This window comes from Clavelina lepadiformis, chromosome 1 (assembly GCF_947623445.1).
Source record: "Clavelina lepadiformis chromosome 1, kaClaLepa1.1, whole genome shotgun sequence".
Lineage (NCBI taxonomy): Eukaryota > Metazoa > Chordata > Ascidiacea > Aplousobranchia > Clavelinidae > Clavelina > Clavelina lepadiformis.
The window spans coordinates 7122154-7146865 of record NC_135240.1 but is presented as its reverse complement, the minus strand read 5'-3'; the positions used below and the strand labels follow the sequence as shown (position 1 = coordinate 7146865).

Sequence of the window (24712 nt, the reverse complement as noted above, 5' to 3'; positions counted from 1 at the left end):
TTTTGGTGGCATAATTTTTTATTTTATACTCATACTAATCAGCGACTTAACTTTGGTCCTCACCACTCACACACCGTGTACTCCGTTGAATTGTGTGCGTTTGCATGATATTGCCACTTGCCAGAGACGAAAATTACACTTGAGTTTTGTAATTGGACGTTTATTGTTTTAACATCATTAACATGTAAGCTACCCCTCAAGGGGTCGTTTAGAAATTTCTTTTCTGAAACGGGGTCAAAAAACCAACAAGTTTGAGAAGTCCTGTGCTAGAGCATGTATTCTTATAGAATGAAGTTGCTCAATACAGTACAGAGTGCCACACAACCGACTGTGACGGTGTCATCAATGGGATGCCTCATAACTACATTCATGAGTGATCTTGCGGTCACATGACTTTCGGCTACAATGACAAGAAAATTCAAACAGCACAATAATTAAAATGGCGTTGTGAGATTTTTAGCGCCAACTAACGCCATACCTTAACTTAGAAAATGTGCTCACTTCCTACTAAGCGCCGCATTACCCAGGTTACTAGTTGCCATCGGTGTCGTATACGTTTTACAAACGCTGGTAATCAATTGCAAAACCTATTCTGTATCTACTTAATACATTAACTTTTGCTTGTTGCTACTAGTTAAATATGACTAACGCCAAATCGAGAGAAAGCAATATCACAGGTCCTTTAAAAGCACAACTCGCTTCATGTCAGTGGTTCAAGTCATTATGAATGTGGCCTCCGAGCATTTTCTACTTAAAAAGTCAACAAGCACCTTTTCAAGGTATAGCATTTGCATTTTTTCGGTCTTCGCCTTCAAGTAGTAAACCAAAAATATAAAAGCAACACAAAATAGCGTAAACTTGATGTGACAGTGGTTTAATTTTCTGTTAACAAAGAATTTCGTACTTAAAATTCTTACTTGAATTTTTATTCAATATTTATATTATCAATAATTTTGTTTAATGCAATGCCTGATGAAAAGTATTGTACAGATATTGATCGAATAGATTTAGTTGGGAGTTTTAGGTAAAAAAGGGAACGTTTTGAGAACAAAAAGAGGAATTTTGTAAATAAAAATGATACGCAAACATCACAAATCAAATAGAGAAAACAGGTCTAGCGGCGGAGCTGCTTCACCGACCACAGAAGGACTGTTTGATGGCGCTCCTTCACTTACGAAGCTACTAACTGAGGATACTTCAGAAGCTGGGAAGTTTAGGTCGGCTTCAGACACACTAGTGAAGTCCATTTCGTCAATGAGGTCATCCAGGCTGGTGGGCGTTGGTGCACTAGTGACTGGGGTGGATGGTCGAGAAAACGATGAAAATGGTTGTTCCTGCATTAAACTTTCAACAAATGGGTCATGTAGGGAAATTCCTGACCCTGCATCACTTTCAGCCGTAACACTTCCGGCTGGGGTGGTGTAAGGGGAATTACCAGGTAAACTTGCACTACAGGCAGAATAAGGGGTCGGTATGTCACAGCTTACTAGCGATTGAATATCGGCAGGTTTTTTGTTCTGTTGGGAAAAATCCTGCATTAAGTCTGAAGAATCAGATATATCAGAGGATTTTTCTGACGATTCTCGTGATGAAGTAGTTGTACTTTGGGTAAGCTCAGCATGGGCCTGTCTGCTGTTGGTCTGATATGGCTTCTGTGATAGATCAGAGCCAATCCTTTTTAAGTTTGCCTTCTTGTATCCGGCTAGTTTGAACACTCGTTTCGGTTTATACGATTCAAATTGATGTCCACTGTTCAAAAGTTTTGTACTTTTACGGCCACTATTCACTTGGAGTTTGCGGAATTCAGCCGAATTAACTCGCTTCATTAGGGTTTGAATGTCAGAAGTTTTGTTTGTTGAAGAATGCTGATTTGGAGTTAGGTTGGTTAGCTGGCCACCGGTAATGGTGCTTGGAGCTCTTGGACTAGTGCTTGCTGTGTTCATTACTTTAGATAGATTCAACTTTCCAGACAGTGTTGCTGGCGCCGCAAATCCAGAGGTACTGTATATCCCTAAACGACTTTTGGTTTTGTACTCATATAGTGCTTGTTTCACTACTGTAGAATACTTTTGACGATGGGTGTTGGGTTCGGATGATGGGAAGGAGTTAATGATGTTATTTGTTGTTAACTCTGGTTCAAAACTGACCTCAGGTGATGGTACAGTAGGGTTTTCCGAAGTATTTCTATGTAGACTGCTAGAGTCAGCAGTAGCCGAAAACTGCTTGTCTGCATCAGGACCAGCAGCAGATACTTTTTCTGCATCACTGGAAAGTGGCCGAGTTTCTACATTTTCAGAAGTTGTCTTTTCAGGATTATTCTTATCATTTTTGTCTAAAGAAAGGATCACATAGGTTGGAAGTTTTTCCGAGAATTCAGGGCTAGCAGACTGTGGCAAAGCGGGTGATCCAAGTTCAACAGCTTTCCTAGAAGTAGGATCTTTCGATGTTTTGGCAGCTTCGCATATTTCATCACCACTTGCGTCATTGCGTTTATGCACAATTTTTGATATTCTCTGCGACCTTCTAACTCCGGTTGCAGGGTTAACTATGGACTCATCACTCTCTTTCACCTTATCATAATCCATTTCTTTCGTGCATTGCTCTGGAAGTTGAGATTCTTCTTTTCTGGTCGGTGATGTATCAGCACCTTTCCGTTGCACGAAGGACTTTTTGTCAGAACTTGGTTTCAAGGCCTTTTCTGTAACAATGGGTTGTTCGTCAGTAGACTGAGTTACTTCATCTTCTGTTAAGTCGATAACATCAACAACTTGGTGTGGCGTTTCCTGAAGGTCATTTTTCTTGCTACCAAGCTTTTCTTTGTGAGTAACAAGTGACTTGAATGGTTGCTTTATAGTCCGATCCACAGACATCTTCTTCTGATTCTTTTGTGGAGACAATTGCAAATTGATGCTGTTGGTTTCATTATACGTGTTAGCATACGGCGGGGTGCGCAAACAATCTTCAAGGATTACTCTGGGATGGAGACCTTGCTTGCTCTGCTTGACGCAACTTGGATTTATTTTGCCACATTCCTTGGCCACAAGTTTGATTTCTTTTGAAAACCATTTCCCGAAACTCAAGTTCGCATCTTCACATTCGCTAAAACTAGACGAAGTTGATTTGGGTGAGTGTAGAAGCGTAGAAGTTAAGTTATTGTCAGAGTTGGCACTTCTTTTTGATAGAAGTTCAATTTCATTTGACAACACCGCCCCAGATACTTCACTGTCACTCGAATTGGATGAACAGCCACACTGTTCTCGAGATGTTTTTGGAGATTTTGTTTTGGCGGATGATCTGTACCGGTAACTTTTCTTTGATAGCAGATCTATTTCTTGAGAAAGCAATTTGCTTGGCATGATTGAGTCGTCAGAGTCACTCGAGTCAGAACTTAAAAGCTTTCGACGATAAGGCAGGGAATTTCCCAAATCTTTTGACAGTGGTGTTTGAGGAGTCACTGCTGGGTTGTTGTTTGCGCCTTTCAGATCGCATTGCTTCACCTGCTTTTCAGAAGGTTTTCTGTCTCTGAAGCTCTCGGAAATAAGTGTTGAAGATGTTGTATCGGACTCCTGTAGAGTTAAACTTTGGTCTGAAGTACTGGAAGATGAGAATGAAGGTGAGGTTTGTGCAATTGTGCTTATTATTGTAGCTTCGTTGAAATTAGATGGTTCTTTCAAGGTTGAAAAGGTTTCTTTCTCTAATGGGTGGTCATTTTCTCGAGATACTGGACTCTTCTGTTCGCCATTCAAGTCATTTGAAGAACCTGACATCAATAATTCTTCATCATCTACATCGCCAGCCTGACAATTGGATGCCTTACTGCGAATGCTAAGATCCATTTCAATATTTTCAGGATTAACTTGAGAAGAGATATTTCCACCTAACCTAAGGTCACAATGATCTGGTTCAATTGTATCAGTTGTTCTGCTTTCTGTAATATGACCTGATAGGTCTGGTAGATCATCTGCATCATCATTGTCTGCATCAACAACCGAAGAAGCTTGTTCACTTCCAAGTATTGTTGTTTGGGGTTCAGCTTCCGATGAGGAACATTCTGGCTCTTTCAAAGCTGTTATATTGTCAGTTTCATCTCTCTGTTGATCACCCTTCTCAGCATCATCATCCAATACGATGGTTTCACATGACTCCTCACTTGGTTCCAAAAAATTCAAAACATCTGGGAAGGAACATACGATCATTAAATTTTCACTGCAAACTGTCATACGTTCATGTAAACCATAGCGAGTAGTGTGCTGGACAACCGACAGTGGAACAGAGTGAAGTGTACTACATGCAGAGATAAGCAAAACTGTGATCTAACCTGATGATAGGGCTTCTTCATTTCGGATATGCTGCAAATGGGAACGCCTCAGGTCATTGACCCCATGAGGTGGCGTGAGAGGAGACTCTAAGCCTTGCTTCTCCCACATGACCAGATGGATTTCCTTAGGTGGGATCTTTGGAGGACGGGTTTGCCATTTACAAACAGGTTCGAGAAGATCATCGCTACACAACCACTTGTTTGCTGCAGTTGTAAAATAATAACATAGTCAAACATTTTTTTTATACACTTCTTAGTGACAAGTACCCCTAGATTTTGGCAACATTTTTAGCTAACAATTATCCATCAAAACCAATAACCAATATACCATGACACTTGTAAGCTGTTTAGCATTTCGTTGTTTGCAAACGCTGCAGTTATCGATCAGATATCAAACATATTACTTAGAGACGTATCTGAAAATTGAAGTGTGTGTTTTCTCATAGCTGTTTTGCACTTACTTTTGCAGTCTCTTATCCAGACAATGAAGTGATTGAAAGGATTGTTGATATACTGCACAACTGCACATACAGAATACAGATTTCCTTGTATGCCAAAATCTAGAACTTTGATGCGATTATGTGGCAACCCTTGCTGAAAATGCATGATCAGGCAAGGAGGGAATCTAGAAAAGCAATTATACTATTAATAGGACCCCTTTGCCAAAATGTAGCTAATACAATATGGCTCATGTAGCTTATCATAGTTGCATCGTTTCTATTACTTGAATTACGTTAGTTGCATTAATTACATTTGCAATATTCTGATACCTAAATATATACTTTAGTTGCTCTAGCTTATTAGCTACAACTTATTTTATAGTTAGTAAGTAAATTAGCAATGTTTTGGTATCTAGAGTGATTCCTATCAAAACAGTCTAATCTACCGTAATAATCAATTACAAAATATGCAAATAAAAAATATTACTTACACTTCCATGACCATATTCATCAACTGGTCCTGGGCAAAACATTTAAAGCAAGGCCTTAAGAACGTTGCATTGAGTGGATGAAAGTCGGGCGTGACGGATGGAAACGAGATAATGGTAGTTGTAGAACGATGAACTCTTCTATGCTGGCATTCTTCGCACTCAAATTCCCACCTGCACAGTTTTGTTTCTTGGCGTAAATTGAAATTGAGTTTATACAATTACTGTATATATACTATTGTTTCTATTCAATACCATTTGAAGTGTTGTTCATGAAAAGTAGTGTGCAATCAAGTAAGTTACCTCATTTGCACTGAAAACAAACACTTTAAAACTGGATCAAGTCGAATCAAGTTTGGAAACATCTCCACTACGCTCTCATGAATATCTGAAAAGAAAAATAACATTATTAGAAAACTTATCTCTAACTAGAAGTGTAATTAATAAAAAACAGGGTTTGTTTCTTTATTGCTGATAGATGCTTGCTAACCTTGACCCAATGAAAATCTTTTTTGGAGAGTTTTAAAAATATACTCTCTGGCCTGATTAAATTGCAGCAATAAGCCTTCCGTGTGACGAGAATTATTTTGCTTATCACCAGAAGATTGTGATGTGTCGCTGTGGTGGTTTGATTGGACATTGTCGTAAACTTGGCATAAACTACAAAATAATGACGAATTTTAATCAAAATATCACAATTTCAATTTAAACTTTACAATGAAAGAAAAAACTGTTAGTATATATAATACCAGTAATGTGTCCACTATTGCAATATTTACCGATGAAACAGGTAATCCTTGCGTCCTTGTATGCCCCAACTACAGTTAAGCGCTGCACGTGCATTGCTGCTGTTGACAATACACTGCAATAAAACGTCCAGCCAACATAAACTGCTTTCGTTTTGCCACTGAATCATTTCCTGGTATTTTAAAGGCGGACCCAGTTCTTCGAGTTTCACAGCATTTATGGCAGAGATGCATGTGTCTTGATTTGTCTCTTCGGGTTGGTTGGAAGTTTTTTGAAATCGGGTCTCAATCAATTGAGTAGAAGTTTCAGAGGATAATTCACACGATTTCAAGGAAGAACAACTTCCTTCAACTCTAACTGCGCTAAGTGTTTCTTTCGGAATAAAAACTTTAAAGTTGGTTGGAGTAGTAACTTTATGAGGCTTAATTTTGGCAGAGTCACATTTTGATCCAGGAGAAGAACTCACAAGATTTGTGTTACCAAAATCACTTTGTGAAAAGTTACAAGAATCGGCAGCTAGAGATTCTGGTGCATGGTCAGTTGCCTCTCTATTGGGGTTACAAGGAATTAATAAGGTATGTGATTGGGCAGTAGTTGACGGTAGGCCTGTGATGACAGGTGGTCTTGCAACAGCAGATAAATTGACGAACGCAGTTGGCTGATTTTTTTCCTCCACTGATGTTCTTTCAATAATTTCAGAGCAAGCAGGAGAAACAACTTTTTCTGCTACGGCTGCTGGTAAGTTTGGCATAGTACTTCCCATAGACATCAAACGTTGTCGTTTCAAATTATCTGAAGCAGCATGATTGTCAGGTTTTCTTTTACGTTTCTGCATTGAAACCATTTGCGAAAGGCTTCTCTGCACAATAAAGAACTCCAAATTGTCTTCCAGCAACGGGAACTGACACTGAAACAATGCAAGCTAATGTTAGATGTAATATACATTTCATGCTAAAGATTAAATTATTAAAAAGCTGTAGTTACAGCTAAAATGATGAAATGGACTAAAATTATCATAACAATGAAAAGTTACTACTGTCTGAAGAAATTGTCCTAATTCAGTTTAACTATTCAGATTTAACTATTAGCATATGTAAGCAGCCTTTTTAAGATTTGACTTTGGCGATAACAAAGAAATTTTATGAAACCACAGCTTTTAAAAAATAACTGCTCATTTTCTGCTGTGGAGGCAGAAGTACTGACTTGAGGAGAAATTTACGACAATATATCTATCTGCAGAAACATCTTAAAAAAACAGCGTGAATGATACATTGTCAAAGTTTTGTAAATGCATACACTTGGTGTTGTGCAAATATAGATTGCCTCTTCAAAATTGATCTGACAGAGTTTGAGCCTAACAGGTTTTCCAGGTCTACTGCATCTTGCGCACCAACGCTTTTCCGCAAAGTTGCCGGAACTCTGGGTGAAATTAGCGGCCATCTCTCCAACAGGGGGCACAACTCTGGCAGCCTGAATAAAAAAAATAATTACTACATACTGCATATTTGCGACAACAACACACTGATTGAGAGCTTTGCATGTTGACAACTATACCCATATGTCAAAAAAATTTCATTGGACATCTTGTTGTCACACCACAATGCAGATGTCATGACCAATGTTATTTAAAAGCATAAATCATGCTTTTCATGTGTAAACACAAACTACAGTGCAGGCTTACCGGACCGGCATAAATAGGACTTAGCATGTCATTGCTACTGTACGTAAGCGCTGACATATCCATGTTTGCGCTGCTCGGAGTTAAGATGTCATCCGGCATTTGTTTGCAACCGCTGAGGCAATTGCTCGAAGAAATGAGTTTTTCTCAAATTCAATCAATTTGTAACGCACAAGTGGCTTTTTTGTGGGCACACTTGGCCAATGTTTTCAGTACAGTCTGGTAGAAAAAATTTGGTTATGAGAGCAGTACAATGAGTCTTTGCTTACAAACATTGGCAGGTCATCCTAACAGTAGGACCAAATTGAGCACCTAAAAATATCCAACATTACTATAACATTACATGGAGCATTTTTTAAAAAGGTTGAAAAGCAGAATTTTTTGACTGTTTACGCAAATCGATGAATGCTCTGCAAGTCTGTATAATAACGCTAAACACAGGCTAACTTAATTGATGTCCAGATTCACACAATATACAGTTTAAACATCCATACAAGGACCAATAATACCAATGGCAATAGTACACTGGGCAATGTAAAGGGAAGACATGACCGCATACTGTTTTCATGGCTAGAGGTTATTTAATATCCCATAAATCGAGAATAGACAAAACTTACCCCTTGTTCAGATGACACCTCAGTGTGAACATTCTTTTCGGTGCAATCATTCAGAAATGAATGAGTAGAATGTGGTAGAGGGTCACCTTCGCTTATAAAATTACTACTATCATGATGCTAGAAATTTAAAACAAGCAAAACTTTTATAAGCATAGATAAGCCATGGGATAAAAACAATTATGAAACCATGTAAAGACAACTCCGTGCATAAAGCAAAAATCCGTGCTGAGTCTTTGTAATGTTGGTGAATAAGATTGGAGGCGGAAAATGTGAAAAAACTTGATATCGAGCCGTACATGATCTAGGCTAGGGCATTCTTTGCAATGTATGCAAACACAATAGACTGGCTTCACAAGATTCTAACAGTCAGTTTCTTATTTACTTATGGTTTAGACCACAGTGACAAGTGCAGTACAGGCACACACCTGCTATAAGGTATGTGTGCATCAAGCTTCCTTCACTTTTTGATCATTACATTAGTTCATGTTAAAAACTGGAAATATTGGTGATTTAAACAAATGATAATAAATAAACAAACATAAAAGATTCACTGCACGCCATAATCTGTGCTTCAACACACACAATTTCTTATCAAAAACTTAGATTTTCCGTTCAGCCGTTTGTAAATATAGGCTTATAATTTTACCAAGACAAAGTAAGTCTGCGTTCGCACGCTGGCAACTAAATTCCAAACAAAAATATAAACTTTATAGTTCCGTGCAACTGTCTGCTTGTACGCTACCAGTAACCGTAGGTTCAGAAGTTCAACTACCAAAGCTACGATACTATAACCCCAGACTGGAATCTAGGGCCTTTCCGCCTAAGATCTACAGCACAAAACGAAGCGCAATTTTTACGCCAGCAGATTTTGGTATATCTTACTTTTTAACGTGGTAAAATATTTTGAAGTCGGCAGATTAAGTTTGCCCGTTCTACTCTGGTTATAATCCAAGGTGCACTTCATGTGAGCTACTGCGTAGATCTTCGATGTGAACTACGGTTAGGCTCAAACTCGGTTTAACCTCGGCATGACATGGAGTCAAGTCACGTCTTGGCAAAACCATGTCAACTGGCAAATTCACTTTGCTCATCCATTTTTATTTTGTTTAGACAAAAAAAGAGCACAATGTCTCGTTTTCTCAGAAATCGCAGTTGGCATATTCGAAATGTACGTTGACTGACCATCAGCGTACGCATCGCACAAAATGCACCCTGGTCTATTTAGTACGTAACTTCAAAGTGACTATTTTACCGAGGTATAGGTAAAGCAACCCTTTGATAAGAATAGATGGTGAGGCTAGGAAAATGCTATCATATGCTTATGGGCCATAGTGGGAAGTGTGGCAGCTGCACACATGATAGCCATTAACGTTTATGCCAAACTTTTCATGTTCACGCCAATTTATAATAAACAAAGTAAAGCTGGTTGATTGAAGGCCAATTTATAATAAATACAGACTTGGGGCTTCATTGCATGTCATAACACCAAAATTTCTTTGCATGAACAATTTCTTGATGAACACAGTCATACTTTCTAGTGTCAATCGGCGCTATTGCGGCCACGGCGCTTTTGCGGCCGGTAAAATTGTTTCTGAAATTACTGAAATATTTTACAACGAAAATAATTTTTTTTAATTAGCCTCATCTAATATTCCTAATAAACAACTCCAGCAAATTTCAGGGAGTTAATCCAAGTAAAACGTTTGTTATTACCCTTCGAACGTGACTATCTCAAACTATGACCAGAACGATATGAAAAACAGCAAAAGAAATGTTTTCACTCTGCAAGCTAAACTGCTGTTACTCCCGCAAATGTTGCTCTTTTTTCATTCTTTTTTCGCACACGAGTAACTGTATCCTTCTTCTGTGTATGTACAAAATTTTAGGTGTCTATGTGTATTTTTTCAATGTTTTTTTTTATTTTTCTGTGTTTCATCACAATTACAAAACAACCCCCTAAATGCGGACAGCATAATGTGGTCATTCTCGTTTATCAAATGCTTTGTTTGCACGTCATTATTTGCTTGCTTTGGTCTACTTGCGCAATATGGAGTTACCAAGTAAGAAATCAAGGAACTCTTACGATCAAGTAACGCTAAATGCAGCTCTTTCAGCTATTTGCTAAAGTGGAAAAGAGGTCCGGTTGAACCGTCATGGGTAGCTTGTGATTTCTGGGATCACACCAAATGCACCAACCTCAATATCGAGGTGAATGAAATTGAAAACGTGCAGTGGTATTGTTGTGAAAATGGTGCTGATAAAATTTTTCGGTTCTTTTTTTATTAGCATCGACTCTCAAGTGGTATTTTCTTGAATTGTTTCTTGTCGCATGAAATAAACAAATACATTAATTATCAGAAAACATGTTGTACCATGAAGTTTTAACATGTACACGAGTATAAGCTTGCCGCCTTATTCCTTTGGAATTTTTCTTGTACTCGATGCAGGCTAAGCGTAATGACTCACTTTTTATTTTGCATTACACTGTAAACATACGATAATCGTTACGGTTAAGTTACGCTTATAGGATATGCGAGGTATACTAAAAACGTTTAAAACTTGGCCCGTCCATTATATAAACGCAAAAGTAAAATCGAATCGTAGTGGTTGCACATCGTTTTACACCAACCAAGTTACCTGAATATTCTTCTCCCTTATTCTTACAATATTTATACATACATATATTTATTATACAGTCATTCGATGAATCAATGAATAAAAACAATTTATTTTGCATTGCTTGTAACTCCAATGTTCTTCTTCAGTCTTTCACACAACAAACGGCAATACTGTAAAAGGCTAAATTTTTCATAAAAATACGTCCGCAAAAGCAGGGAAATGCGGACGCATTTATGGAGATGTGTGGCCGCATTTGCAAGGAGTGTCCGCAATTACCCGGAAAAAGTAGTCTTGGAAGAAACCGTTTTGCTTCGTTTTTGCATCAACAGAAAATAATATAAAATTATAGTAAAAAAGTAGATTAAATTCTGCACAATATGGCGAAAAAATTTTTTCGCTAGCCCCAGGCAAACGTATTTAACATGAGATTTAAATCGCAAAGAAAAAATGTGGCCGCAATACCGCCGATAGACCCTAGTCAGTCTTATGGCCCATAATGAAAAGTCTGGCACCTGCACGCTTCAGGTTTACCAACTTCAACACCACATTTTCTCATCTTCAAGCGGATTTATAATGAATAAACAAAGAATTGATTATTCATTGCACACCATCAAAATTTGCGTCTTGGCACGCACAATTTCTCGTCAAAAAATGTTATTGTTTCCGGTCGGGCTTATGGGTATGCGAGTAGTTATAACATAGTTAGAGTTTAATTAAAGTTTAAAATATTTAATTTAGGTTAACAAAATTTTAAACACAGCTTTAGGCTAAGCTACACGTCGAATGTAGGCTAGGCTATGACTTTTTTTCGGTGAAATAGCCTATAGTGGCCAAATCATTCTGCTATAGCTCATAGCCTAGCACATTACGGGAATCATTGCTTAAAAAAACTAATTACTGTTAAGACTTACGCAAGTAATTCCTGATTGGTATCCTTTTGAAAGCATAATAAGTTAATAACCAATAAAATCCTAATTTTATACCGGACTGTCGGTACAAAAAATAACAAATAACCGACTATAAAGTTAGGCTAGCTTGTTAAGTAGCCTAGCATCATTGGAAATAGCACCATATTACATTGTTAAGACCGTTGTAGAAAAGCTTCAAGGTTACTTTATTAAACTTTAAAAATGTAATAGCAAAGGCAACTTCTTCCTTCGATATACGCTACTGATATTCCAGTTTTGTGCAACGATCGACTTACGTTTGCTCCATGTCCTTACAGCACATGGCGGGCAATGGCGCAATCTAACATAAACATCATCTAAACAAAAATATCCACAACTCACAAAACAAGATAGCAGACCAGAAAAGTTGTTTTGCCAGCCCATAAAGTCTGATATAGAAACTAACATAACAAGTTAAGACAATGTTAATGTTGAAATAATATCTACTACCTAAGCTTATGATGTATAGCCCAGTGAAACCGTATACCATAAATACATATATGTATACAGACAGGTTTCCATTGAATGCCTCGCAATTACCAACAAGTTGGACGAAACAAAAATATATGTTTTGCTGCTTGATATATTTATGGAAATTATACAGAATTCTTGTGTATTGATAGCCAAAAATTTGTTTGTTCAAAGTATTATTCATTAACCTTTATGACAAATAACGCAGTCTCAATTAGCCCGTTTGGGCTATTATTAGTTGGTTTGAGCATGATATAATTGCTGGAACATAATGCATAAATAAACAGTTTAGAAATACCACTGCTTTGAAAATTGCTAGTTGCTTATTTACTTACTTTTAAAAACAGTTCTCATGCAAATTATACTGAAAGCTGGATTGATATATATAATATGTAATCCATTTTAGGAAAAATGTGAATGACGTCATCACGACTGTAGGAGCTACTGCACCTTTGTTTGAAAATAGTTTTGCGAATGAGCAATGATTGCAAAGTCAACAGTTCAGCTGATAAATTGCCCTAATCATAACTTATTAATTTGGCACAGCTTGGTCAGCTTATTTGCGGAACTGTGATTATAGGTATAGCTGGAAGTGACGAAAAGTGAAAATCGTTATATTGGATGCAAGGACAAAACGGTTTTATTTTAATTGTATAAAAAGAAGAATATCTAACAAAGAAAATAAAGAGTGTGTGTTTGTTTCTTTACGTTTAAATTGAAGTTACCTGTTATATGGCAGACACAGATTTAATAAAAAAGTATAGAATTCAATTGGATACCAAATCCAATTCTTTCCAGAAACAATAGTAATGTGCAGTAACTTTCTGTTTCCGTTATACGTCGCTGCTGTGATTTTTTCTAACATTGGAGCGCATTGCACACCACAACCTAGCTCAAAAGGTTAGTCGCGTATCTCTATCCTTTTTGTTATTATGCTTAGTTGTAGCTGAAGCTTTTACAAAGTCGTTTGCTTTTAAGTTGAAAGCACGCCTTGGGAATTTTAAAATAACATAATGTGTAGATAAGTTGAAATTTCAATGCTATGACCTATAGATTTCATTCTAAGTAAAAAGTACCTATAGTATAGCGTTGCTTTATCACTACAAGAGTAAGCTTATATTCGGTTTCAAAACAGGTTTGAAAAAATGTCTTGGGATATGTTTCTGCGATTGGAGCACCGGATTGGTTGACTGCTCGGACCTCGAACTTAACGAAATCCCGTTTTATTTGCCCCAAGATGTCGCCATCCTTCGTCTCAGTTCAAATAAAATTACAAAAATCAAAGAAAGCGACCTCCATTTTTATCCATCCTTACAAGCTTTGTATTTGGACGATAACCAAATCTCTGACATTCACCATGAAAGCTTCTCTAACTTGCCTTCCCTACAAATAATAGACCTGAGCGACAATATGATTTCCTCTTGGTCAGCCAATCTAACAAAAGGCGTAAGCTCAACTCTAAAAGTCTTGACACTCACCAAAAACGCCATTGGTGACGTGAAATCCACGATGTTTGGTTCTCTACCACAGCTGGAAGAGCTGCATCTTGTGGAAACGGCCATTCGGTCGATAGAAGACAAGTCGTTTGCTGATTTAACCAACCTGAAGGTGTTGAACTTAAAAACGAATATCCTTAATAGTTTAAATCCAGACGGAAGTACATTGGACGGTTTAAGTTCACTTGAAGAACTTTATCTCGACCTAAACTTCTTCTCTGAGTTTCCCGAGGCTCAGGAGTTCGGAGATGCACGGGTTTCTCTTCGTACTCTGTCATTTACTGGACATCAACGTACAAGTTATCTTACACAACTTGATTTTCCAGCGTTGGAAACTTTTAATGCTTCTTTCTGTTTCTTACAAAAGCTGGAAAATTTAACTTTCCAAAACACTCCACAACTTTTAACTTTAGATATTAAAGGCAACAAAATCCAATGGATTGAACTGGAAGCTTTTAGTGGATTAGAAAAACTTCTTCATCTAGATCTGTCCCAAAACAACCTGTTCCGGTTTCCTTACGCCCAGTTAATTCCAGTCAGCAACAGCCTGAAAACTCTTTACGCTGACTATCTCTCCATAATCCAAATAACAAATTCTCCTTTCCTGAAAAACATCACTTTTCTCAGCAAGCTGGAATATCTTTCGCTGAGTCACACTTTACTACAAGGCATTGATGAAGACTCTTTCTTCCAGGACCTTGCATCTTTGAAGATTCTTGTGCTGTCCGATTCGAAATTTACAGCTTTACCAAAAGCCGCGATTAGGCATCTTACCAGCTTGGAAACATTGCATTTCAACGGAAATCTTATTACCAAGTAGCTTACTTTTATCTTTTAACTGCATGATGTAAACACCATAAAAAACGTAGTTGTGGTTACTAATATGTGATTTGTTGTATGTTCATTCCATTGGCCTAATCTTTAATGTAATTATAGCAAGTCAGATCAAGACATAAACAACATTTCAAAGTCAATGAAATTGTTTTCAACTTCAGTTTAACTGCAACGTCCTTCCCCGTCACTCCTTCTTTGAAGCACTTAACGATAAGTGAGAGTTCTGACTTGGTCAAGATTGATGACGACGCTTTCGCAGGGCTCAGCAATCTACTCAGTTTGTCCGTAAACGAAGGCTCGCTTCGGTATCTTTCAGCAAGCGCATTTTCTGGACTGAGCCGTTTAAAAGTTCTTGACATTTCCAATAACCGGCTTGAAAGGGCGTATCCAGACTGGATATCGGGTGGGTACAGTTTGCATTTTATGCTGACACATATCCTTGAATCAAACTTTATATATAAACGAAAATTTAGGCCTGACAATGAATAACAAGGATCTATTTTTGAAATGACCTGCAGACAAGAACTTGGAAGTGTTTAAGCTGGGCGGAAATCGCTGGATATGCGATTGTAACACCACAGGATTCCAATCCTGGCTGTCGTCCGACCAATACCAGCAGATAAACTCAACCGATGATCCAACCTGTTATACGCCGCGAAACTTGAGAGGGCAACAAATCACTAATCTTCCAGATAGCTCTCTGACATGTGATGAGCAAGACTGCCCTGAGATGTGCTTATGCTATCAACAAACTCAAATGTAAGTAACGTTGACAACCTAAACATTCACAGTTATACGTGAAGAAATAAAAAATGAGATTCAAAGTGTTCCATGTAAATGAAATGTCATAGCTGCAGTTGTTACGAATTTATGTCCGCATTTACACGTCTTCATCTTTAGGAATCACATTGGCGGGAGTATTGATATTGTCGAGACGTTTCTGGCTGCAACTACTGTTGACTGCAGCAACGAAGATTTGAGCGAGGTTCCAGATAATATGCCGCTAACGAGCGTTTGGTTATCTTTGGACAACAATCAACTGACTGGGTTACAGGCAACAGATTTCCATCGCACGATGTCGTTGCAGAGACTTTTCCTATCAAATAATGGCATTGCCAACATTGAGGTTTGGTTAACAAAACAATTGGTGTTTGTAGATTATACGAAAATTATCGACAGTCACAAGGCTTGAACGCTTCTCAATAAATGTTTTAGAATGCGACGTTGCACGAGCTGCACGAGCTGAAAGAACTCGATCTTCATGGAAACAACATACAATTTCTACCGTCGGTCCTTTTCCAGAACTTAACTGACCTCGAGAGTTTGCGGTTGGATTCGAATTGGATCCAGGAATTAGACGAAAATATCTTTAAAGAGCTCTATAATCTTCTTCTTCTCGACCTTTCCAACAATAATATTCACGAACTTAAGGAAAACGTTTTCGATGAGCTAACGCGTTTACAGCGGCTGGTACTTAGTCATAACAGCATTGGTATCATTGCGCCTGCGACCATGGCGCCGCTTCAGCAACTAGACACTCTATACATGGGAAATAATCCGTACGTAACTCTTAACCCTCTCCTGTTGAACGATCTTCCTCTTCTTTGCAATCTTGAAGTAAATGGTATGAGAGTCGATTTATTGGAGTCGTTTTTTCTTTTCTCTAATTCAATTTCTTATCTGAAAATGGAATCAGGATATATTCCTACTATTGGCCCCTTTGCCTTTGCCGGTCTTACTAACCTGCGGACTTTACGTTTGAAAAACAACTACATTTCAAACATATCCGACGACGCTTTCTTTCTATCAAACTACTCAAGTTTGTTATCGTCAATGGACCTGACAGAAAACGACCTTGAGATATTTCCCATAAAAGTGTTATCGCCACTTAAAAAATTGGACACGTTGTATTTGGGTAAAAACCCAATAAGAAGTCTAGAATACAACGCGTCATTTCAGCTACCAACAACTTATTTGCCGAGCTTAAAAACATTAGACCTGGCCTTTACTGAGCTCAGTAAGATATCACAATCATCTCTACTAACGAGAATGACCAACGTTACCACTTTAGTGCTCAACGACTGTTCGTTTACTCAAGTTCCGGATGCCGTTACTGCGTCATTACCACATTTGACTGCGTTGGTACTGGATAACAATCCGATTCGTGAAATAAACAGCTCTTCTTTTGTACGCCACAAGAATTTGCAATACCTCAATCTACGATTTGTGAATGAGCTCATCAAAGTACGTTGAAAGCTAAATTTTTTTTTACTTTAAGTTTTTAGCTTTTTGTAGCAACAGCATAAGCGTACTCTGTCTGTATAACGAAACACTGGTAAAGTTAAAATATTTTTCGGTTCTTTGAAGGTTGGTCCTTCTACTTTTTCCAACGTGCAAAATCTACAAAGCATACAAATCTCTGGCGGTGGAAAGCTAGAAGATATTGACGGTAGTGCGTTTGACGGTTTGTCAAAATTACAAGTACTTGATTTTTCTGGTAACATGCTGACAAAACCGAAATCTGAGTGGTTTAAAGACTTTGACCCTTCCGTAATAAAGTCTATATCGATGTATGATAATTCTTGGATCTGTGATTGCAACTCCAAGGAATATAGGGACTGGCTACAAAATGGCGCTGGAGGAATCACGGCCTACACAACTTCAATAATTTGCCAAGAACCCTTCTATTTAAAAGGTAATATATCTTACATAAAAATATTAAATAATGCAATAGGCTAATTGCAAAATATTTTGAAATTTGTTTGGTAATGGTAGGAACCAGGTTGGAATTGGTCAATGATACGTCTCTTTGTGGCACTCCTTCGGCAACGGTAATGGTGACAATAGCGCAAACTACCAGCTCTGCTATCAACATTGCACCCATGTCATGTATTGCTTTGGCATGTATTTTAATAATTAAGCATTTTGCGTTTGGTGAAAATCAGTAATCATAACTTTAGCAAGTCATTGTTTTTTTTATCTTGTGAGATGTTGTTATTGCAGTTTTTATTATTTCTAATAACAGTATAATTACTGTATTTATAAATTTCAGGCACTTAATTTAAAAAAAATTTCATATTAAAAATAACCTAACCTTGAATTAATGTGATGCTGATATACTTGTTGTACAAGTGGAAGGAAAAAGTCGCTTCACAGGGAAAGCCCCTTTGAAGATTATGTAAAATTAGCTGACTGCAAGTGTAAAAATGTAAAAATAAAGTGGAATTGTATGCAAAAATGGAGAACAGCTGACACTGCTAAGCTTGGAAAGTGCTATTAGTAAAGCCTGGTTGGTAAACTAGAAGGTCCAAACATCCCGGATTACCGGAAGTGATATTAAATATACCCTACACCCAAATGCATTTTATCTGTCTGTCAGCCCGGAAGTCCACAAGCCAACATCAGGCGACAGCGATGTGCCAGACTGGTAGACTGCAGAGTTTGACATAGACGCTCTCAATACTTCTTTTCATGAACTTCAGTGCCACACTTAAAGTGGGTTATTTTGCACTTAATGACTTGGAAAGGTATTTTTTGCACTCAATTTTAAATTTATTTAAAGATCGACTAAGTTAAACTGTGTACGTTACTGTGTAATTGCGCACCGAAATGCGTACTTTCATTGCGTCATTTGCGTACCGCACTTGTCATTTTTGGTTGTTTGGCGCACCTAAGGTCTTGCTGAAAAGAGCAATACTCGGCAGTTCGGGTACGACAAGAGATACCATATTTGATATAGGCCTACCCTACAGGTTTTACACAATTACTGCATGTATACCAGTAGCTTAACGATTGATCTGTGAAATCTAAAATTCGGCCACTATTTGTGATTTTTGCATTCAGTAACGTTTGTTGTTATTTACTTGTCACAAACTATCAAAAGTTTGGAGGTTCAAAAATTGATTAGTTTTCGCATAGGCCTAGGCTAGGTAATTTACGAGCACAAAGTTGTTGTTATGTCAAACCTGCAATGTTTTAGTTGCTTCTATTTCAGGCATTGTATTGTCAAGAATTTTTTAAAGAATTTGAGAGGTTAGTCGGCTTGGTAGCCGACTGATTTTAGCACTGACCTTGCAATAAATGCCGAGGTAATGCCCTTGGCCAAGGCATTAACGACACTTGCTCCTGTTCAGTGGACCTGGTGGACAGTTCTAAAACCTGGAAATACTATAAAAAATCAAAACACCAAAAAAAATGTGTGACGATTGAAACTTGCATAAAGACTAGTTCAGTAACCGGGACTCAAGCGATGAGAAATCATCGCCGGGTTTAAGTTGTGCAAAGACTTTCCTTAGCCTGAGGATAAACATTATCGTACTGTTCCATACCATATGAATTCCTTGACGTGATGAAACAAAAACTCTTAAGCATTTTATGTTGCATGCTATACTGACTAGTGACTACGTGTCTAGACGTCATATTGAGCAAGTCCAGTGCGTAGGATTCAAACCGTTGTAAAATAAGAACTAAGCAACATATTTTCAAATTTTTTCATGGAGTAAAGGAATTCATATGCTTCTCACCTGAGCAAAATCTTTACAATCCAATGCCAATAAGCCTTGTAATATAAAAAAGAATCAAAGTGGGTCAACAATTTCCATTGTTAAGTATAGGTGATTGAAAAAATCTTGCCACCCAAAAAAATAGCAGTTGCGACTTTTGTTTTTATTTATAAAAATCAGCGTGAATAAAAAATGTGCAGTATGCATGTTAATGAAAGTCATACGTGCACACTTTCCACTATGGTGTGCATAGAAAGTCATTTTTTAAGAATTTTCGTGTCTGGTTTAGGTTACAATAATCATTGCCTGAGATTTTCCAATGTGCGCCAAACTGACAGCTGTTTTGGTGAACTCAAACTGATTGATAGAAAACTATTCCAAATGAAACTTAACTCTTTCAAGGCATGCGCATAAGTCAAAAGTGCATGTGACCACGCGCGCTAGAAATTTAGCAGTCTTGCCTTCGCCGTTACATCACCTACATGTTCCGTTATTTACATATTACCTTTTTGATCTCCTTTTGTAAAGTACAGTGTTCGTGTATAGCATGGAAGTGCAGAACTATCCCAAAGTTACAAAATTGTGACCTCATCATTTTCTTAGGTTAAAATATTTATGTCACAAAGGTCAACCTCAATTAACATTGTACATTTTAACTTTCAGGGAAAACCCCTCAAAAAATCATAGTCATTTTTCAAGTCTCTAATACACTATTTTTTTTGGTAATAAACCCAAATCATTATCATTTAGCTTTATTGAAATAACTGCATATTTAAACTTTAGGCTGTAAATATTGCACTGTTAGACTAAGAGTTATGTATGTTATATATATGCAACGGTTGATTGGGTGTGACAGCATCCACTGTGATCGAAATGCTTTATTTGTTTATTATAAATAGGCATTTGTAGGAAATATGTGGTTTCCTGCGTGAACTTCAATGAGTCTTATGTGTGCATATGACAAACTTTCAACTATGGGTGCAACTTAGCAATAGTTAATGAAATTTGTCTTATTTATTTAGATACCATTTAGTGCTAAAATCTTTCTGCACGAAATCAAACAACTGATCATGTTTTTACGTTGCTTTAAGTTTCTGTCAGGTGGACAAATACGAAGTATTTCCACTTCAGGAAAAGTTCTTGGAAAATTATCTGGCAAAAGTGCGATTGTTACTGCATCAACAGATGGAATAGGCTTTGCAATTGCTCGTAAACTTGGCCTGGATGGTGCCAGCGTAATCGTAAGCAGCAGAAAACAAGAAAATGTTGATAAAGCGGTGGCGGCTTTGAAAGAAGAAAACATACACGTCATCGGAATGATTTGCCATGCTGGTAAGTCATCAGATCGAGCTGCTCTTATGGAAAGAGCCAAGCAAGAATATGGAGGGCTGGATATTCTGGTGACGAATACTGGCGTTAACCCATATTATGGTGGCATTCTGGACACCCCTGAAGCTGCCTTTGACAAGATCTTTGAGATGAATGTTAAGTCAACATTCCTCACAATAAAAGAAGCCGTACCTTTGATGAAGGACCGGAAAAATCCCTCTATTCTCATAGTATCTTCTATAGCAGGATACACACCACTTAACTTACTAGGAATATATTCCGTGAGCAAGACCACTCTAATCGGACTCACCAAAGCTCTTACACCTGAGCTTGCTGCTAAGAACATTCGAATCAATTGTTTGGCCCCTGGTATTATCAAAACGAAATTTAGTGGTGCGTTGTGGAAGAACCCAGAAGCAGAAAAAGCAGTCATGAGCCAGGTACCACTTGGACGGCTGGGCACATCTGATGATTGTGCGGGTATCGTGTCGCATTTGGCATCTGATGAATCAAGTTACATCACCGGAGAAACAATAGTTGTGTCAGGGGGGATGACCTCGAGACTGTGATTAGTTTTGTTTGTTAATATTGTTTTAATTAATAAGAATTAACTACAACAGCAAAATGTTAACCAAGCCCCCTATGATTAGTGAGCAGCAGTGAGGGTCTTGTTCAAATGTTATTGCAGATAAACTTAATAATATGTACTGGTATATGTGTATGAACAGGTCATTAAAGCTGGTTCTATTGTGAATTGATGCACTCTTTAATCTTCACCAAAAATGTGCCATACTCAATTATATTGTGCAATATATATGGCCTATTGTATAAAACATATTTTATAATTATGCATTTTTTTAATGATCTAAGATAATCGAAACTTTTTTAATTTACATACTAAGGTTCCTGGTTTGAGTGAAATATTACTAATTTCGTAAACTCTACAACTAGTGATTGTAATTACAAGTACTTTGCAGCTAAATTTGTAGTTGCAATGTCTTGATTCTGGTAATGAATATATGCTTATAATGCTTTCGGTAGCAAAGTATCAGACTTAAAAGAAAATGCAGAAAAACTTGCTTCATACATATTATCAGATCTGACAAAGCCAATAACACTATTATTTAAATAAAGTTACATATTTTCAAGGTGCTTTTAGATAGTGTTCATTTTCAACATCAACTTTAAATTTAGTCTAAATGCATGCATAACAGGTTAAGGAATGTGTTCGCAAACATCTAGTAATCAACCGGCTATGTTGATTTATGGTTGGACTTCAACAGTAGTTGTACAAGCCAGTCAAGTTAATTATTAACCAATTTTAGATTGACTTATCTGCGCACAAAGTCTACTTTGGGTGCAGCACATCATTTACAAAACCTTACGAATAATGGCAAAGCACAGTGGTAAAGTAGCGGTTATCACTGCGTCAACTGAAGGTATTGGATTTGCAATTGCAAGGAAACTTGGTTTGGATGGAGCTCACGTTGTAATCAGCAGCAGGAAACAAGCAAACGTGGACCAGGCAATTAATGCTTTGAAAGCTGAAAACATTAGTGTGTCTGGTGTTGCGTGCCACGTTGGAAAAGCATCAGACAGAAGGGCATTGTTGGATAAAGTTGAGAAGGATCATGGAGGAATAGACATACTAGTCTTAAACGCTGGCGTCAATCCATACTTTGGAAGCATCTTGGGAACTCCAGAAAGTGCTTATGATAAAATACTTGACATCAATGTTAAATCCACCTTCATGTTTATCCAGGAGTCTGTTCCAATGATTGAAAAGCGAGGAAAAGGTTCCATTGTCATTGTAACATCAGTTGGTGGATACGTACCAAGTGAATTGTTGGGAATCTATGGCGTGAGCAAAACAGCTCTCCTGGGTTTGGTAAAAGCACTGGTCCCAGAGCTGTGTTCCAAAAACATAAGAGTCAATGGACTAGCTCCAGGTTTAATAAAAACCAAGATGAGTGGAGCTCTGCTTTCTCAAGGAGAAGAAGTTGCTGCACAAATGATCCCAATAAACAAAGTGGGTCGTCCTGATGATTGTGCTGGAATTGTGTCATTTCTATCATCTGATGAAGCAGCCTACATTACTGGTGAAACTGTAGTTGTTGCAGGAGGCGTACAAAGCAGGTTGTAAAATTTAATCGTTTTCAACTGGACATATTTTGAATATGAAATGACGTGTAAAATTTTTATAATTTCTTTTAAATATATATTGCGATGTAAATGTAATGCTAGATATTTCCTTTTGAATGATCCATCCCTCTACTGCATTAGATGGTAATATTTAATAACTAATAAATAATTAGAGTTATAAATACATTTTGTGATTGATAAAAGAAAAATTGATATTTTCTGTTGTTCAGAATTCATTGAAATAAACTGAAAATATGTAAAATAATTTCTTAAACACTAACTTGTGCTGAAAACAGAACATAACTAAATATCACATTGAAATTTGGGTATCAAAAGAAGAATACATGAAAGAAAATGGGTAAAATCAAAAAATTCCACACATAATTATCGCATTGCTTTCAACAGAACATGTGATAACAATGTTACCAATTAATACCTTCATAATTTCTAACTTGTAATGCTGCTGTACGGTAAGACTTGTCATACATCTGTAAACAACTTCGTGGTAAGGCCTATTTATAAAATATGCACAGATAGAACGCATATATGAACAGTAATAATAATAATATTTAAATCACTTCGAAGGACATGTTCCTCTCAATCCACCACTGTCATGTTATTAAGCTGCTGTGCTGTTGTCAACATTTTTATTCATCGCAGTTGTTAAAAAGATCTGCTGACAACCAAAGGTGCTCTTCTGAAATAGTCTTAGGTGAACAAAGTGAAAATGATTTGTTTGTTAATTCTGTGACTTTGTGATTGTTTGTGCGCTTAGGGGTGCTTGATGATAGAGGGGAAGTAACCTTCGATATCCCTTTAATAACAGAGCAGGGCTTCCACTCGTTAGCGTCGATGCATCCATTTCCAAGATGTGTGTCAGTAAAGAAAGATTTATGTAATGATACTCTAGTTTTGTTGATCAATCTATTGCAATCTTTACCTTTTGAATCAAACGTAGCTTTATGGCTTGATTTTAAAGTCTGATCAAAAGGTTCATCAAACACGCTAAGATTGAGTCCATCCAGTATCGAAGATCCATGAGATGACTTTATACTTTTATCCAAGCCATGTTTTAGAATTGATGGATTTTGAGAAGACCAACTGGCCCTTCTTTTTAATTTTGAAGGAGGTTGTTTCACATTTAATAAGCTTTCTTCTGAACAAAATTTCCTTTTCTTTGGATCATTGCTATGTTTGTCTGGTTGCAGTACGGGAAGTGTGACATCATCTAGGATTTCACACTGTGACGATTACGTCACGAATCACGAGTTGTTTTCCAAGATGTTTGAAATTTAATTTAGAATCCTATAATTCAGTTGTTTATCAGACTTGCGTTTTCCTTAATGACGTCAGATAATTTCCTCGCTTGAACTGGTGTGTCACATATAAATACTGATGTAATGTTTTCAATCTTTCCTTTTTACGTGATCGATTTCACTGGTTACTACAGCGCTATGTAACATTCAGCAAGCTTTGCCCGAAGGTGAAAGCCTTCGTGTCTGATAATAAATAAAAATGGAAACTTTATAAGTTAGTAATTTGTATAAGTTAGACAGAATCAAGCAACTAACAGCATAGTCACGCAAATTTGAGAAATGAGAACTCATCCATCGAAGCAGAAGCAAAACAAGTTACCAACCAACTATCGTCCTCGCTCATATTCAAACAATTACCGCCAGCATATGCGGACTTTATGACAGATATGTTCCTTGTGTAATACCTCACACAAGTAGTGCACAAGTGAATATAAAAATGTCATAAATTGGTGCCCGAGTAAGTTCGAAATTGCTGAGTTAGTTGCACATTGAGCGAGAAAGAATGTTACCAGCTATTTATGAAGTTTTGATGACCAAGTTTCAACAGCAAGATCAGCCAACTACGAACGCTGGTCAACGAGGAAGTTTTCAAGACATTCCATCTACAATATCAGCAACGAGATTAATTCGGAAACAACAGCACTAATGACATTGATGCCTGGTTGATGTGATGAAGTTTTGATCGCCTAACTAACGTGTTATACATCTCCAAGAGCATGAGCGACCTATTGTATATATTTTTTACGCATCAAGAAACAAAGTCCACTG

At 37.4% G+C, this 24712-nt stretch overlaps 3 protein-coding genes and 1 pseudogene across 5 annotated transcripts; 3 read left to right on the top strand and 1 right to left on the bottom strand.

The window, feature by feature from the left end:
* Positions 1 to 759: 759 nt before the first annotated feature.
* On the bottom strand, positions 760 to 12099 carry LOC143454828 (uncharacterized). Of its 3 annotated transcripts, none has more exons than XM_076955040.1 (10): positions 8289 to 12099; positions 7675 to 7983; positions 7290 to 7463; positions 6026 to 6900; positions 5737 to 5906; positions 5550 to 5634; positions 5250 to 5420; positions 4780 to 4943; positions 4319 to 4522; positions 760 to 4174 (listed from the first exon to the last, which is right to left on the bottom strand). In XM_076955040.1, exons 2-10 carry the CDS (start codon positions 7771 to 7773, stop codon positions 1089 to 1091), a joined length of 5028 nt encoding a protein of 1675 aa, XP_076811155.1. In that variant the 5' UTR covers positions 7774 to 7983; positions 8289 to 12099; the 3' UTR covers positions 760 to 1088. The 3 variants fall into 3 exon arrangements, with proteins under 3 accessions (XP_076811155.1, XP_076811154.1, XP_076811156.1); XM_076955039.1 differs by having other exon boundaries at positions 7675 to 7890; XM_076955041.1 differs by lacking the exon at positions 7675 to 7983.
* Positions 12100 to 12917: 818 nt separating this feature from the next.
* Positions 12918 to 17636, top strand: LOC143454780 (uncharacterized). Its single transcript, XM_076955037.1, has 8 exons — positions 12918 to 13225; positions 13461 to 14637; positions 14817 to 15058; positions 15174 to 15414; positions 15556 to 15781; positions 15871 to 16899; positions 17023 to 17350; positions 17431 to 17636. The coding sequence occupies exons 1-8, from the start codon at positions 13135 to 13137 to the stop codon at positions 17601 to 17603; spliced, it is 3507 nt and encodes a 1168-aa protein (XP_076811152.1). The 5' UTR covers positions 12918 to 13134; the 3' UTR covers positions 17604 to 17636.
* A 2349-nt stretch (positions 17637 to 19985) lies between these two features.
* Positions 19986 to 21485, top strand: LOC143454796 (dehydrogenase/reductase SDR family member 4 pseudogene; annotated as a pseudogene).
* Positions 21486 to 21855: 370 nt separating this feature from the next.
* Positions 21856 to 22812, top strand: LOC143454812 (dehydrogenase/reductase SDR family member 4-like). The gene has a single exon (XM_076955038.1). It carries the CDS (start codon positions 21877 to 21879, stop codon positions 22627 to 22629), a length of 753 nt encoding a protein of 250 aa, XP_076811153.1. The 5' UTR covers positions 21856 to 21876; the 3' UTR covers positions 22630 to 22812.
* Positions 22813 to 24712: the final 1900 nt, after the last annotated feature.